At 56.9% G+C, this 15,809-nt stretch overlaps 2 protein-coding genes across 2 annotated transcripts; one reads left to right on the forward strand and one right to left on the reverse strand.

The window, feature by feature from the left end:
• Nucleotides 1-2,930: 2,930 nt before the first annotated feature.
• VDAG_04258 (C2H2 finger domain-containing protein FlbC) lies at nt 2,931-4,327 on the forward strand. Its single transcript, XM_009650705.1, has 4 exons — nt 2,931-3,341; nt 3,399-3,609; nt 3,700-4,141; nt 4,200-4,327. Exons 1-3 carry the CDS (start codon nt 3,059-3,061, stop codon nt 3,854-3,856), a joined length of 651 nt encoding a protein of 216 aa, XP_009649000.1. The 5' UTR covers nt 2,931-3,058; the 3' UTR covers nt 3,857-4,141; nt 4,200-4,327.
• Nucleotides 4,328-12,628: 8,301 nt separating this feature from the next.
• Nucleotides 12,629-15,397, reverse strand: VDAG_04259 (DNA cross-link repair protein pso2/snm1; the record flags this gene model as incomplete). Its single annotated transcript, XM_009650706.1, has 1 exon — nt 12,629-15,397. One exon carries the CDS (start codon nt 15,395-15,397, stop codon nt 12,629-12,631), a length of 2,769 nt encoding a protein of 922 aa, XP_009649001.1.
• Between the last annotated feature and the right edge of the window lie 412 nt (nt 15,398-15,809).

The raw sequence follows: 15,809 nt of genomic DNA on the forward strand, positions 1-15,809 counted from the left end.
TAATATAAATAAAACAAAAACACTCGCTCAGGTATGGTCCTCTGTTATTTTCTCTCAAATTTCCGTATTTGACTCCCCAACTTGTTAACGTCTCACTAACTTAGTTTAAATAATAACCTTTACTGAAGCGCTACCTTCAGAGCAGGGCGCGATCCCATTTAATCCACCGCTGAAACAGTCGCCTGCAGTTCCTCGCGGGAACCTTCCCCTGAGGACAACAACGGGCTGGGCAAAAGCGCTTTTATCTAGCCATGTGGTTCGCCGCCCAGAGGGGCCGCCGCCAAAGGGGGGCCCAGCGGCGATTTGGGGGGGGGGGACGGGGAGGACAGAGGGTCGGTCCTCTACGTGAACAGTGACAGCGACAGTAACAGTGAGCGAGCGAGCAAGAGAGAGAAGGCCCCAGTGTGGATGCTGGGCGGTGTTTGTTTCAAGAAGGAGCGCCCCTGCTCCCACCGACGTCATTCTACTGCATCAACGCCCCCATGACCCCACTCTTCGACCAAAAGCCCTATCCTCACACTTGACCTTTTCTCGATGCTCAGTGGCAGGCAGTACGTCTGTGGAACTCTCTTTCCCATCCTTGCCGTCATCCGCATCCACATTCATCCTGTCCATTCCCCCCACTCGACTTTTTTTAATCCACCACATCGCGCATCACGCTGCCACACTGAACCAGGGAGACAGGCCCCCCGAGAGCCCCAGGCCATCACTGGGTGTCCAATGTGCCCACCAAGTTCCTGTGGTTGGGGATTGAGGGAAAGAAACACTGACAGTTGCAGGTGAATATATTCCGTCTATGCAGCCGATGCCACGCAGACGGTCCAATTCTGGTAGTCTTGACGACTCTGAGAAATCCTTCTTTGTCATGGACTGATATCACTATTGTTGACAGCGCATGCTTCGAGGGAGGAGGGGGTTCTTTCCAGAGTGCGTTCACCTTCGTTACAATGGTAGACGCGGGCAGGCGTCGCTAACGAGGGGGGGCTTGCAGCGGCGGGAAACAGACACCCGGCCGTGGCTTTGCCCCATTCCGTCCTGTGGTCCCATCAACTTGACCTACGGGGCGGCGGGCATGCGACCAACAGCGCTGTCCATACGTCTTCACCTACCTACATCAGATTCTTGCTGCCCGTCAGCCAAAGTTGCCCCTAGTTGCCCGTCCAAGCTCAGAGCTATCCCGCATTTACCATATCGTCAACGCCACTCCGAGTCAGGGCAGCGATGCGCCGCAAGCCGCCACGGTTGAAACGTCAGACCCTGCATATTGGTCTCCATCAGAGATCAGGGAAACACGATCCAGCGGCTTTTTTTTGGGGCTGGCAGGACGCTGGTCTCGAGAATCGGCATGGGTTTTGATGGGTTGACGAGACTACAAGACGCCATGTCCTTCCCGATATGAATCAACAGCAAAAACGATATTAGCACTCACCCTCTAATGTCAGCCATTTTTGCCGGGTCCCCGTACTGGGGCGGCTGCACTGAGCACGGACAGGTCGAAAAATGACTGTTTTACGGCCCCAAGCAAGCAAAGTTGGAGGAGCAGGCATGAACAACCACCAGCCAGCGCCAGCGCCAGCGCCAGCACCAATACCGATGCTGCTACCGGTACCGGTACCCCCAGCTTCGCGTCCCTGTCCCTGCGGACCCTGGGCGCCTTTCGAAAGAAACAGACATCCCCCCCCCTCTCCTCCCCATTGCTGGACCCTTCCTCTTTTTGCCTCTCCACTACACGCCCCCCCCCTCCCCTTCCTTCCGCTCTACTGTACCTATCCCCTCTTTTCCCAAACCCCTATCCCCTGTCAATGCCCCTCGCTGTTATGGGGGACCCCCTTCTCCTCGACCCACCCCATTCAGTGTCCCGAGGAAAAACGAAATCATAAACTTTCCATGTGGTTCTTCCCGCGGCACATTTCCCCCGCCCTTCTTGGCAGGTTGGGGTTTTTCTTCTGTCGGCAGGCGTCACTCCTCCCCAAAAAAACCCCGGGCCACCCCCCAAAGTAAAAAACCTTGGTCCCCCTCGCCTCCCTCCCCCCCCGCGACCCGATTTTACTCCTGATCCTCATGATCATCATCACGCCGTTGACAACCAAACTAGACATCTCAAACGGCTTCCACTCCTACTGTACCCTCAAGTACCATTCTCACTTGTATCACGCCCCCCCTCAACGTTGTACGCCTCCAGCGACTCTGCGACTGTGAGCCAGCCTTGCTGAACGACAAGGCGTGTCTTCTCAACATCAAATCGAAAGGGGGCTGCTGTCCATCGACCATCCCATATTGGTTCCCAGTATTGGCACGCCCACGACATCCCCACAAACTCATCGGACTTGATCAAGTCAATTTGTTACCTCCCTAATCTACTTCTTGGACGACCCCTGTCCAAACATACTCGTCATCTATTCACACGATTGTGGAAGACGACGACTGAGAAAACAAAAAACCTTCAAAAAAAGGCCGTTTTACTCGAGGGACAAGGCGCGCAGAGCCATCTTGACACCCACCCTTCCATCCCCTGGCAACCTGGTCTCCAATCTGAGCCAGCCTGCGACCCTACCTAATCGCCCCAAATCCCTGCCACCTCGGCCTCTCTTCTACGGGGCATTGCTCTGTCGATCTCCCTGAGTCGGAGCCGTCACAGCTTCTGCACCACTCCTCTTTGCCCCTCCCACCCCAAAAGGCAGCGAACGGACCAAAGGGCGATCTCCACCACCCCATGTCCCGCTGACCAGTGTGCGACAAGCTTCAGACGACTTGCTTCCCAGGCCTCTCTCTTTCTCTCTCCTGGATCCGCCCAAACCACTGGCCTCAGCTTCTACTGGTGTAGTGCCTGTGTCAGTAGTCCACTGGTTCACACTTATACCTCGCTGATCCCCCATCTTCAACACCTCGTTGGAAAGGAGATCTTCCATCCCATCTGATCTGTGTCACTACTTGGCCTCTCACCAACATTGGACGCGCTCTCTTGATCAGCATACCTACCTACCTATCTACCCACATACCCATCAACCTTTTTGTTCCTGGAAGAACATCTTCCCTCACCTGAACGCCGTCCATCATCATGACTATGACACTGGACTCATCACAACAACGATTCGGCCCCCTGAACTTGGATCCGATGTCTTCCTACCAAGCTTCCTCCTCCGCTGCCCCCCAGTTCTCCAACCCTTGGGGTTCTTCTTCCTCGCCGCCCAACAACAGCCACGCCCTGTACGTCAATGGCCACCAGGGCCTTCACCCGGGTCTCGGCCCTCTGGACAGGGCGCATGCGCGCGCCAGCACCAGCAGCTCCGCGTCGTCCCTTGGTTCCTACGGCCAGATTCCCGTCACAGCAGCTTCAGCAGGTAGCCTCCCCATGGCAGACCCTCTGCCCAGACCGGATCTACTCACACTTCCTCAAGATGTTATGAGCATCAGCCGGATGCACGCAACCACCGCCGCCCCCTACACAGACGCCAGCAGCAGCTACGCCTCGTCCGCGTCTCCTGTCAACGCCTCTTACACGGCATCCCCCGCACCCTACGAGTCTATGGGTTACGCCCCAGCACCGCCCGTGAGGTCGGCCTTTGCCCTTGCTCCTGAGCACGACCACTCCAGGAGATTCTCACACCCGTCAGTACCCTCTGCCTCGCCATACGGCGGTTCCGATTCGACAATGATGTCCAGACCGCAAAGAGCATCATTGATTGACTTTGACCACAGAGGTATCCACGACGAGAGGAGGAGTTTCGCAGACGCCATCGATGCCGGCCACGGCATGCTGGCCATGAGCCAGGAGACCCCGCGACCCATCTATGGCACCCGCACCGACAGGAGCTCGCAAGACTCCTACGGGCTTCCCCTCCACCCACTCCACTAGCTCGTCCGTCTCTTCGGCTGGCGGGGTTTGGAAGCTACTATGGGCGCAGACTCTGTCAGCGACTACTCAACGTCCGACATTTGAGTCGGTCACGTCGCGCACCCTACCACCGCCCCTCACCGCCTACTGAAACCATGCTCCGCTAGCGCTCCAGTCCATGATGGGTCAGTTTAGTTCCAAGGTGTCTTCGAGCACGCATAAGAAGCACAAGTGCAAGGTGTGCGACAAGCGCTTCACGCGCCCCTCATCACTGCAAACACACATGTACAGCCACACTGGCGAGAAGCGTACGTTGCCCATGTTCCTCCAGCCCTCTATGGACCACGGCACTAACATTGGACAGCGTTTGCATGCGAGGTCGAAGGATGCGGCCGTCACTTCTCCGTCGTCTCCAACCTTCGCCGTCACAAGAAGGTACACAAGGGCGATGCGAGGTCCGAAGCTGGCTCCGAGGATCACCAGTCCGACTAAGGCATCACACCTTGTCACTTTCCCACATCAGCGAGGATCTCTTCGCACGAGACCACGACCTTTCCTCATCAAGTCATGATCGTCCATTTTGGAGCCCCCCTTTCCTGCTGGGGCCCCTTGCATTTCCAGCCTCTTGCCCCCTAGGGCGGTGCTGCAGTGAATGCGCTAGTCGACTGCGCGATCACTGGTCACCGCTCTCTGTTTACAATACGTTTCTCTACCTTCGTTCCCGCTATCCCATCCATGCTTGGCGCCTACAACATCACGAAGACAAAAGTCGATTCTCAGAATTACAGGCAATGGAGTGGACTGGGTTTTAATTTTTGTTCCATATACACGCAAACCGACAGTAGATCAGACTGTCGGGCTCCTTTCGAGGTTGTACACAGCACGTCCCACTCCAAGTGGGTGAAAGAGAAAAGGGGGGCCACCCAGTAGGAAGAGACAAACCCCCCCTTGGAAGAGGAGGGATCGAGGAAGGGTGGGAGGCTACGATGACAGTACCAAGCTGACTGTCGATCGTTCTCCCCCTTGGACCACGCGCCCTTCAAGCCACGGCGGTCCTCCCGTGGGTGATCCACCCTGTCTCGGACAACCTTTGCCTCATCGTCCGTTGGACTGATAAAGGCGGATTGGGTGGACCAATGGCGGAAATAGAGTCTTTGCCCCTTGGTTTTCCTTTGCCCTCTGGTCGGTTTGGAGAGAACCTGGCGATACCCTCATCACGGCGTTAAGGTGGAATTTTCTCACGCGGACAGAAGCCTTCAGTGGCTGTTCGCGTTTACCCTGTGTTTTTTTTTTTTTTTTTCGAGCGAGGGCGGTCTTTTGTGCTCCACCATGGGCGAGCCTTACTACTGTCGCTACTATGACGGAGAAAAATCATGGGGCGATTAGAGAGCTACAAGCTATTGGATGATCTGGTCTTTTTCTTACTTTACTGCACATGTTTCTCTCGCCATCGATTGCGACGATGTACCATTAGCTAATACATGATGATAATACCCGCTGTTCCTATTACACCATTCAAATTTGGCCGATTCCCTTTGTGATCATTTCGAGGCACAAAGTGAGCACGCTTCGTGTGACAGTGGATGCACGAGCCAGTAGGGCGCCTTATGGGTTTTCGATCCTCACATCGAGATTCGCCGTGTTTTGTCATATGGAAGATCTGCTTTGCCGCCAAATCGAGCGGCTTCTGTTTGGCTGCAAATCCTAACCGGGCTGTGACGTGCCGCTGGCAGGACTCACGCGGCAGCATTAGTTGCGCTTCAGATAGAAAGAGAGCAGTAAGATTACGTGCCACGGGTCACACCGACAGCACTTGCAGCACCTCCCCCCCTCTGTGATCGATGATGATTGATTGATTGATTCCCTCCTCCCCCTCCCAAGAGTGCAGGCAGGCGGGCAGGCGGGCAACCTTGTTGCAGAAGTGGCCCAGCAATCCTGCCAGCCGAGGAACGGAGCGAGATCCAATCGGGGCGTCAAGCAGCTTACCCCAAGTTTGGGCGAAAACAGGCAAAGAGAGCAGACGATCTTCTGAACGTGCCCGGACGCTTCGCCCGAGGGCGTGGATGGGACGTGTCGTGCAAGAGGGAAAAGATTGGCGGGCTGGTGGAGCAGGCGGGGAAGACTTGGTGGATGGTCCTGTTCAGAGGATGAGGCTGTTGCGCAAGTTTGTCCACTCAGCTCGTTCCCTCCATGACGAGATCGGCGTCTTCGCACATGGCTGACCCGTGGTTTCAAGGACGATGATCGGACACCGACAGCTGTGCCCCTACCACGCTTTGCAATGAATGGATTAGGAACCGCGATGGTGGAGAAACCTCGGCACTCGACAGAGCGCCAACGGCTGGTTCGTGCAAGGCGACATGCTCGTGATCAGGGCTAGCTGGAGTAGGGAGGTAGCATTGATTCTTCGTAGAGGGCACCCGCCATCCGGGAGCTGGATGGGGCTGACGGTCAAACGTTCGGAAATGCGACCCCAACTCTGCCGTCGAATGGCTCACAAAAGTGGACGCCGAAGGTCAATCACTCGATTGACAGCAAGTCAAGTGGCTGACAATCCCGCCGAGCTAAGGCATAACCCTATTTGAACGAGTGGAGTTCAACGCGTTGCGGCGCTGTGAAAGGGGCAAGATCAGCAAGACCATGTGAGCTTTTGGGGAGCTCGTGAGCATGGCCGATGGTGGTAGTCCTTCACGTACCCCTCCAGTCTCAATTGGATCACGAAACCAGGGGCCATCAGGGCCACGGTACGGTAGAACATGATGGGTTTCCTCTGACAAGACTTGAAATGTTGCCAAACTGGTACCATCGCGTTGAAAAACGATGAACTTACTCCTGTAAGGGTTCGGTACATGGAGAGGTGGACTTCGGAATCCGGTTCGGCGACAGCGAATTAGTGAGGTGGACCTGCTCCAATGGACAATGGGATCGATGAACCCTGGGCTTTGCCTACCTTGCTTGCATCTGGCATATGCAGGCTGCGTAAGTCAAAAGTGGGCGGCCTTGTTTCACCAGCCTTGGAGGAGGGGGGCAGCAAAAAGGGATCAAGCCTGACGGGCGTTCCGGGGCGTGCGGAGGGCGGAGGGCGGCAAGGGGACTAGAGCCAGTCAGCAACCGACGCCGTCCGTGGAGGCCGGCGATCTTTGCCGGACCCGGGCAAAGGGGCAAGCGGAGGGGTGAGGCGCGGTGGGCCGGGAGCTGGCGTGTGGGACCATGTCAAGTTCGATCAAGCTTTCGAATAGGGGCCGAAGGGCCTGAAAGGCTCGATGAGCACGAAGTGCTACTGGTGATTGGATGTAGCACTCTGTTCGTCCTCCACAGGTATGTCCAGTCGCCATACCAACACGTGACGGCGTGTTGGTCGATGAACAGCATTAAAGGAAGAAGCTGCGAGGCAGGCCCAAGCCGAAAGGCCCCCTGGCTTGCAGCCTTGTCGTTCAAATCCCTCAGGTATCTCACTTGCTACTATCGGCGACGATTTCCTTTGTAGTAGTGGGAGCAATACCGGTTGCGGTTTTGGGGACAACGCATATGCGTCTTCGATCGAGTCCGCTGCGGTATGCTCGCTGTGGTGCCCTACCAATGCTGCCCCACCAATTGATGGGGTTGCCAGGCCGGCGGAGAAGAGGCATTCGAAGCGAGCACGACCTTTGAGCGAAAGCGCAAGGAAAAAAGGCGTAAGTACTGTAAACGACCCTTACGACAGCCCCCAAAGGCAGCTGGTAGGTGTGCTGCATGGTGGCCAGGTGGTGGTATCGCGATGATGGTAGACTGTCTGACACGGAGCGGTCAGGCGGCCTCGGTGGCCATGGGAAGGCCACTCTGGCTGCCCCTTGACGTGAAAGCACAAGGTAGACGGACACGGCCCATGGCCAGTTGAGACGCCGGCAAAGGTATCACGCTGCAGGGGGCCAGGGTTGATGGATCCTGGTAGGCCAGGAGCAGCGACAGGACAACAGGGCGCGACCATCGTACTGAGAATGGGTCAGTCTCTCAAACATCTGGTGGCTAATGAATTGCGCGTCCTCCAGCTGAGAGCCCTCTGAGTGCATCAAGGGCGCTGGGGAGGCTGTAGGCTGTGCCACGTTTAGGACGTGACGTGCCATTGTCAGATAAAGGACGGTTTGGCGGCTAGGCGAGGACACAGGCATGCTAGCAGTGCTGCAAAGATCCCAGGCGCGGTGTTTTTGTCGAGGTCAACCAGGGATGTTGATGTTGTGTGGTGTGGTGAGCTCACCATGCTTTTCGCGATGGATACACCAAGCAAGCACTTGGCAAGCCACTGGCGGTGGTGATTCGATGGGATCTTCAGGGTCCTGGCTCATCCTGGACCTTGCCAAACCTGGATGTATTGGGGGGTTGGGAGTGGGTTGCGCCGTGTTGTCTTTGCCACCGAGGCGGGCGACGATGAGTTGAGGTGGGTGTCGCCATTGTTGCCCGAGCTTTCTTACCTGCTGGTCCTGGCGAGCAGAGCAGGCGAGGCTGACGATGGTACTTTGGTCCAGTTGGGTACCTACCTCCCCAAGTCCAGTGCGTACATGGATGCACGAAATGGGAAAACGCTCCTGCCAGTCCAGTTCACAACATGGAGCTTTGGGAAGGTATGCATGAGGTACCTGAGGCAAGTGTGACTAGGAATGTCGATCCTGCCCTAAGTACACGGTCCATGCCTTCTCAGAATCACTCATTCTAACCCCCCTGATTGGGTTGCCACCACGCATTGAACCACGCACATCGACATCACTCTCCGCACACATGCGCTGAGGGAAGAAGACGTCTTAGACCCGATGCAACAATTGATACTCGCAGCCCACCGTGATACATAGGTAGATGCCGAATGAGCGAATTGTCGCTCCATCCCTCCTTGACCTTGTCTGCGTTGGCCATGGCCGCCAGGCGAGGGCACAGCCGAGTCGTCGATAAGAACGCTCATGACGTCGAGTGACGTCACAAAGGGGGACAGCATGGATCCGCTCGACTGTCATTTGCTGTGAATCGTGGAAGTTGATTTGTCGGCGCAGGGGGTGGAAGGAGGGACCTGCTTCCTTCCGCTTCTGTCCGCCGCTTCCCCGCCGCGCTTCTTCACGTACCGGTACCTGAGCTTAATTCAGCGGGGCCATGGGGGTGTCTCTAGGGGCTGGCGTCAAGGGTGTGGTCATCCCGGCAGAGGTGGGTGTTTGACGACACCCCCGGCCTCCACTGAAGGCGTTGCGCACGGTCCGGGAGAGAGCTGGAGGCGGTGGTGGGGACAGGGCCGCCCAAGGGCCTCTGTGGGCGCTGAGTTTACAGCGCCTTGTCAGCGGAGGGAGACCCTGCGCCTAGCTTCATTTGGCACTTTGATGAGGCCTTGGGGGATGCCGACATCAACACGAAGCACTATGCGAGATTGGAATTCGATGGCCGTTTGCGACCTTGAGTTTCGGATTCTTCTCCGCATTCTCCACTGGTCTCCTCTGGTCATTTCCACATTACAGGATCTGCGGCTTCCTCTCATTCTTCTCGAAACAAATGATCAGCCTGTGTCAAGCCTACTGTTCCTATTTTATCTCGTCTCATCTTGCGGATATGGACCGCCGATAAGCCTGCCTACCTAAGGTGCCATGTAGGTAGCTCATGGCCGGTAGCAGTGGATGAATAGGGGCTCCGGGAGACGGCACGGCTGAGACTGCACGCTGAGACTCGGAGAAAGGTAGGAGAAAACAGTCGTTAGGCACCCGCAACGTTGGCTGATGACACAAAAGTAAGGTACCTTAGGTAGGCGACTCTATTGCTTTCTCAATGCCAATGCCACAAGAAAGGACGACTAAAAAAAAATCAACCATTACAGACACTGCAGCCGTAGCCGATTTACCATCGTAAGGCACAACTACCTAGTTGCAGTACCTACATGAGCCAAGGTACCTACCTACATGTACCTCATTAACCATACTTTTTACCTATGTGTGACTTGGCCAGTACATGGAAACATGAGAAAGACCACCTTCTTATCCGCCCCGCTCGCTGGCCCCTTCCACCCTCCTCCACCCTCTGCCATTCCTGGGCTCCTGCCTTTTGGACATCCTATCCACCATCCTAGCGTTCTGCCCCCCCTTCGATCATCTTCATTTTCACTTTCGATTCCGCAGCTCGGCGTACCTCCCGCTGGCGCGGGTAGTTCTCCCCTCCTCCTTCCTCCTTCCCCCGCGCTCGAGTCCCATGCCCGCTATTCCCTCACCGCTTCCAGTCAATGTGGGTTGCCCCTCCCTTCACGCCTCACACCTCACATCTCACATTTGTCCTCCTCCATATCCCGTGGTGTGAGTGGAGTTGCCTCACTCGTCGATGCCGTCCACACCTACACTTGCTTGGATACCATGTACGCAGTAGTGGCCGACAGGCCCATACCTTGTCTACTGCCCTATTCACACCTCTCGATGTCGACACATGGGCACTCGCATGTCTCTCCAGTTCTCCCACTTCACTCATCCTGGGGAGAGCAACACAGCTCCCCTAGGCATTCAGGCACCCCTACCGGTCCCCAATTGTTTTCGCCACCTGCCAAAGGACGGTCCCTATTGGTACTCGACCCAGCCGTGCTGTAAAGACCTCAAAGAGCTTCGGTATTCGCTCCGGTTTCAGACCTTTCGGTGCTTGTGTGGAGAGTCGGAGAGGGGAAAAACAACTCTGGCGTTTGGATATGCCGAGATGACCTTGGCCAGTCCAGACAGGCAGTGCCCAGTGCCCCATGGGCCGAGAAAGCCAAGATTGTTTAAGCAGCGTCCTTATAAAGCTTGGCGGGCTGCTCAACGCCGATCTGTTCGACGGTCAAAGGGGATGATCGTGACGATCGATGAGGCTCAATGAGGATCCTGAAGCCAGCGATATCTCACTCACTCACTGTTCGATTGACGAAGGACGGACAAGTTGCCTCTCAAGGGCCTATGCCCACGCGCCAGCCGATAACCGATGAATCGGCAGACTGCAGACTTTGATTCATGCCCCCCCCTCCCCCCCCCCCCTTTCGGTGGTATGGGCTCCAGGGCGTTGCTTGCTGGGACCAAACCACGTCAGGCAGTACTGCCGCCTCACGTCGCGAATGGCTCAAACAAATCAGTCAATCAGTCCCCTTGTTGTTACCTGGATGGCCACGGAACCGGCAAACCCGGCATCATGCCCCATTGCCCCAGTGCGCCCTTATCCTCTGAAGCAGCCCTCCATGTTCGCCACCAAAGAATCGCAAACTATGCCTGCCGCGGGCTCGTCTGGTAGGCCAGGTCGTTCACACAGACCTCACAGGCCTTCGGGGGTCAGGCATGGTAGGGGTTGCCTCGGGACGCTCCTCACCAAACCTTCGCTCCCGCGCTCACCGCGCTTCACATTTGACTGGGTTCAGCAGCATTCAGCACCACTCATCGACGCCAATACATGGCGTGTGTCTCACTCTCGCATCACCTTCCCCCCTACCGGCACATTGCCCCCTTGACCAGCCCATCCCATCAAACCCTCGCATCGCCCCACCGCCCCAGTCCGGCTCCGCGTCGGCTCCTCACCGACATACCAAGTACGCCTTGAGCCTGATCTAAACTACCCCCTTCAGGGCCAGGGCTCTGCTACTGGCAGCTGCAGCGCCGTTGGCAATGGCGTTCCTTAGGCTGGGGAGGAGGTGGGGGGGGGGGGGGGGGGGGGGAAGCCCCCCTTTTTGCCGCGGGGTGGCACTAGGGCCCAACAAAAAGCGCCCGGAAAGTTGCTAACCCCCCCAACGAATCAGGGGGGTCCGTCCGCTCTGACTCTGAGCCTCGAAGAAGCAAGCCGTCCAAGCCGTCCCTTTCCTGCAAAGGGACCCCATGTGATAGCCTCTCGGCCGGGACATGGCTTTCGGAGGCGACGCTCAAGAAGAGAGCTTACGGCATTGAGATGGTGGATGTGGCGCGAGCTGGCTAGTAGTGTTGATTCGTGTTGCTGGCAGAGGGGTTTGTTGGCAAGGGGGGCAGGACAATTGTCCCCCAAGACAAAAAAGTAAAAAAAAAAAAAAAAAGTAAAAGAAGGAGAAATAGGGTATTGGAAATCGTTCAAATAGACGTTCTGAGAGGTTCAGACGTGACTTGAGGTGTCCAATGCAGATACTGGATGGCGTTGACTGTTTGACTGTTTGTGTCTCCAGATATTCACACACGTTGGTGTTCGTCAAAATGGATCAGAGCTGCTCCGGTGCCGTTGTAGCTTGATCGTTGTAAGTCTAGTCATCGCCTTGCGGCTCTGTTCGATGGACCTCTGAATCTCTAAGGTCTATTGTCTTCGTTCAAGTAGAATGCTAAAGATTTTATTTGATATCTCGTTCGTCTTGCCAGCTGATGATCCAGTTTGACTATAGATGCGATACGCTCCATGATGAGTGATGCATCCGTGCAACTGGTCGAAGTGCGCATGAATGGTTCCTGCATTTGTATGCCCTAGATAGTTTGATCCTATCGATGGAAGGGATTACCATGATATATCGCCGTACAACGGTAGTATGCTGACCGTTTGTGGCGACTGGCAAGATCTGTACTATGGCCATTCGTAGATGTTGTGACCTAAGGCAAGATAAATCTACGTCCTGAGATCTCATTCCACGTCTACCAAAGGTCGTGTTCCCTGACACACCATAATGGGCCTTGAAAAGGACACTGATCTGTGTCAAGCAGCGGAAAGCAAGAAACATGTCCTGCGCTCATAATCTTGGCTATGAATCGCAGCGTGGTGAACAAGACAAAGGTAGAATATCAATCCCTTGGTTGTTTCCCAAGAAGTATTTAGCGCCCAAACGCAGCCGAATTCTCACCACCACGCGCCTCCTCCAGAGCTGTCTTTGCCCTCCCAAAGCACAACCTCCCGCTCGCCTTCACCCTTCTGGCCCTCGCCCTCGACGAGAGCCCGGACGAGGCCGCCGCGCCGCCTCTCCGCCATCCACCGGTCGATCCACGACTTCATCCTCTTGCGCGACTGCTCGCTGCCGACGTTGACGGTGGGGATGACCTTGTCGATCCGCAGCGCCATGACGAACATGGCCAGCTCCCGGAAGCTGCTGTGCTCGCTGTACGGGACGCCAAAGCACATGGCCTCCCTGGTGCTGCCGCGCTGCGGCACGACGCTCTGGGCCGTGAAGCGCGACCGCCAGGCCATGGAGTGCAGGATCTGCGTCGTGGCCACGGTGCCGGGGGCCGTGTTGGCGCTCGTCAGCGACGCGGCCGTCGCGCCGGTCGACGCCGGCGCGGGCCGGTAGCTCCAGCCCGAGGGGCGGAAGCCGACGATGCGGCTAAAGTGCGGCCGGTACGAGTCGAGGTAATCCTGGAGCGTCTCGGCGCGGATCTCCATGAGCATCTGCATGTGCACCTGGGCCTCGAGCGGGTCGGACGTCAGCAGCGACGTGAGCTCCGGGTCGCCGAGCTTGGAGCAGATGCGGATCTTGGCGGGCGAGGCAAAGATCTTCGTCTTGAGGGCGCGGGCGATGGCGATGCAGATGCGCTCCTTGCCGATCGAGTAGGTGCCGCATATGACGAGGAGGCGCTGCCGGCACGTGGGCGGCTTCTTCTCCTTGACGTTGGTGAAAAAGTCGACGGTGCCGTCTTTCGCCGAGCCCGAGGCGGTGGTATCGCTTTCTTCCTTCACTGGCGAAGGTGGCTTGATGAAGAACTTGCTGACGGAGCCGTTGCCCCCTTTTCGAGCCATGATATCCCAGATGTCGGTCGTGCAGTTGGGATCGGGGGAGATGCCGGCACAGACGTCGGCACATGTGCGTATGACATCCTCCTGGGGTGGAAAAGAGTAGCGAGGGTTTAGGTACGTTGTGTCGAGATAGCACAGGTCGATCCTCTGCTGCTTGAGCTTGCCGGTGATGGCGTCCTGGACATCTGGCTTGAGCAGTGGATGCTCGACATGCGCGGGACAAGCCCTGAAGTCGCCGCAGTGGAGATATCGCTGCTTCTTCACGTTGGCACCCTTGCCATGAGGCTTCTCGAAGAGGAAGAGTGAGCTGCCTGGGCAGTGGTTCGCCGGAATCATGGTGACCATGACACCTCCCGTCCCCGGCACTTCCACCGTCTCTTCAAAATCCAACGCGACGATCCATTTAGGGGCGACCTTGAGTTGCATGATACACAAGTCGCCAGTCACTTTGCTGCAGTATATCGGGCCGTGAGTCCAGTGCGCCGTAAGGCCAATGTAGTGATCGCTGTGGAAGTGACTCAAGAAATAGGCCTGGCACCCCTTGACGGCGCCGTAACGGAACGCGTCGACGCATATGTTGAACCCCGGCATGATTTTGTAGAAGGGGCATGTCCGCTCGTAGGCAGCTTTGCCACGCGAGGCCTTATCGGCGGCCGCCGCGTTCGCCCACGCAGCACTTTCAGCGTGGCCTGACATGAGCTGCGTAAAGGCCGACGACTTCTTCTCCATGGCCCCAGCCGTCTCGCCTTCGACGATATCGAACGGATTCGCCTGGGGCGCTCTCGGGACCGCGGCCCGCTGGAAGCGCTTCCCGAGCTCAGGGGCGTCGACCATGGCGTTGGTGCTCTCGCTGTCTTCCCTCCTGGGTTGTCGTACGGGCTCAACTGCGCTCTTCGGCTTAGGAAGTGGTATGGGATTTCCGTCCAAACAGGCATTGACGTGTTTCGTGGCATCATCCGTCGATAGTCCGAGCAGACTCCCGTCGCAAATGGGGCAATTGGCTACCTTGGCTTCATTCGCAATATCCGTTCGTCGTAGGGCGTCACCGTAGAAATCGTCATCCTCCGCCTTCATGACCTCCATCTCTAGTCGTGACTGCTCCTCCATGTACCGCATCATCCGGAATTCTTCGCCGCCCAGGTCCTCGTCGTCCGGGAAATCGTCCATCTTCTCGTAGCCGTCCATGTTGGCAAAAGCCGTGTCGAGTGAGTCATCCTGTTTGAGGGGTGGTGGTGGGCAACTTGTCTCCTTTTCCGGGCTCTTGGGCTCCTCACCTTCAAACGCTGGCTCAGCGGGCGGCAGGCCGACCGTTTTACCAAACGGTGGGATCGCAAAGCTCTGTCTCGGCGCCGGATCGCTCTCGTCCTCGCTGTCGGAATCATCAAGAAACGGCCCTTTCCGCTTCGCAGGCGCCTTGACCGGGGGTTTGTCCTTGGCCACTCTGTGTGTCGCCGAGTCGGGTTCCGCCATCACCTCGTCCACGGAGGGGGGCTTCTCGTCTTTATTCTCTTCTCGAGAGAGAACATCCTCCACATCCTCCACGTCGCTTCCAAACAGGCCATCGACGTTCTCCTTGTCGTCCTCGGCACCCTCCGACACCCCGGCACCGCTCAGCCGCCTCTTCTTCACCGGACCGCCGACCTCATTGAACCTCGCCCCCTCGCCGCCATGGCCGTTGTGCAACGTCGGCGTAGCAGCAGCAGCAGCAGCGCTCTTCTCGGCGCGGTCTTGGATGAACAGCTCCTCCTCCTCCTTCTCGGCTTTCTGGAAGAAACTCAGGATGCTAGCGTTTGGCCTCGGCTTCTGCTTCGATCGGGGCAGCGCCGCCGCGGGCTTCTTGGGCGTGACGGTGCTTCGCTTTTTCGCGGTCGGCGGGGCCATTGTTTCGCCACTGGCGGGCCCTGTCTCGCGGGGGGTGGTCGGACGGCGCAGACTGGGAGAGGGCGGGATCGTGTGGACGTCAGATGGACTGCTTGGTTTCGTTGGCGTTGCTGCGAAAAGAGTGGGCAATGGATTCGAATCCGACTGCAGACAATTGGCTGAGGTGGTGGTGGGTGGAAAAACAGCGAGGCCAGACTCACCAAGTCATGACGTTGAATGGACCCTGATCTGGAACACGCCCGGATACGCGGGGCGTGGAAATGATTTGCAGGGCGTTCTTGTCGCGAAGTCACGTGAGCACAAATGGTGCGGTGTCCCAGTTGCCTTATCAATACTCTATACCATGGGAATCGATGCAATCAATGTATACGGCATCGTATTGTCTTCTTCAGAGCTAAACGCGTCAATTCTT

The sequence above is a fragment of the Verticillium dahliae genome, genomic scaffold (genome assembly GCF_000150675.1).
Source record: "Verticillium dahliae VdLs.17 supercont1.7 genomic scaffold, whole genome shotgun sequence".
In the NCBI taxonomy this organism is placed as follows: domain Eukaryota; kingdom Fungi; phylum Ascomycota; class Sordariomycetes; order Glomerellales; family Plectosphaerellaceae; genus Verticillium; species Verticillium dahliae.

What these genes read in the sequence shown, in the direction of transcription:
- VDAG_04258 (XM_009650705.1), top strand. Translation starts at nt 3,059, where the DNA reads ATGACTATGACACTGGACTCATCACAACAACGATTCGGCCCCCTGAAC. An exon ending in CGTCACAGCAGCTTCAGCAG is followed by an intron (nt 3,342 to 3,398) that starts GTAGCCTCCCCA and finishes CACTTCCTCAAG; the next exon opens with ATGTTATGAGCATCAGCCGG. An exon ending in TCCAGGAGATTCTCACACCC is followed by an intron (nt 3,610 to 3,699) that starts GTCAGTACCCTC and finishes CTTTGACCACAG; the next exon opens with AGGTATCCACGACGAGAGGA.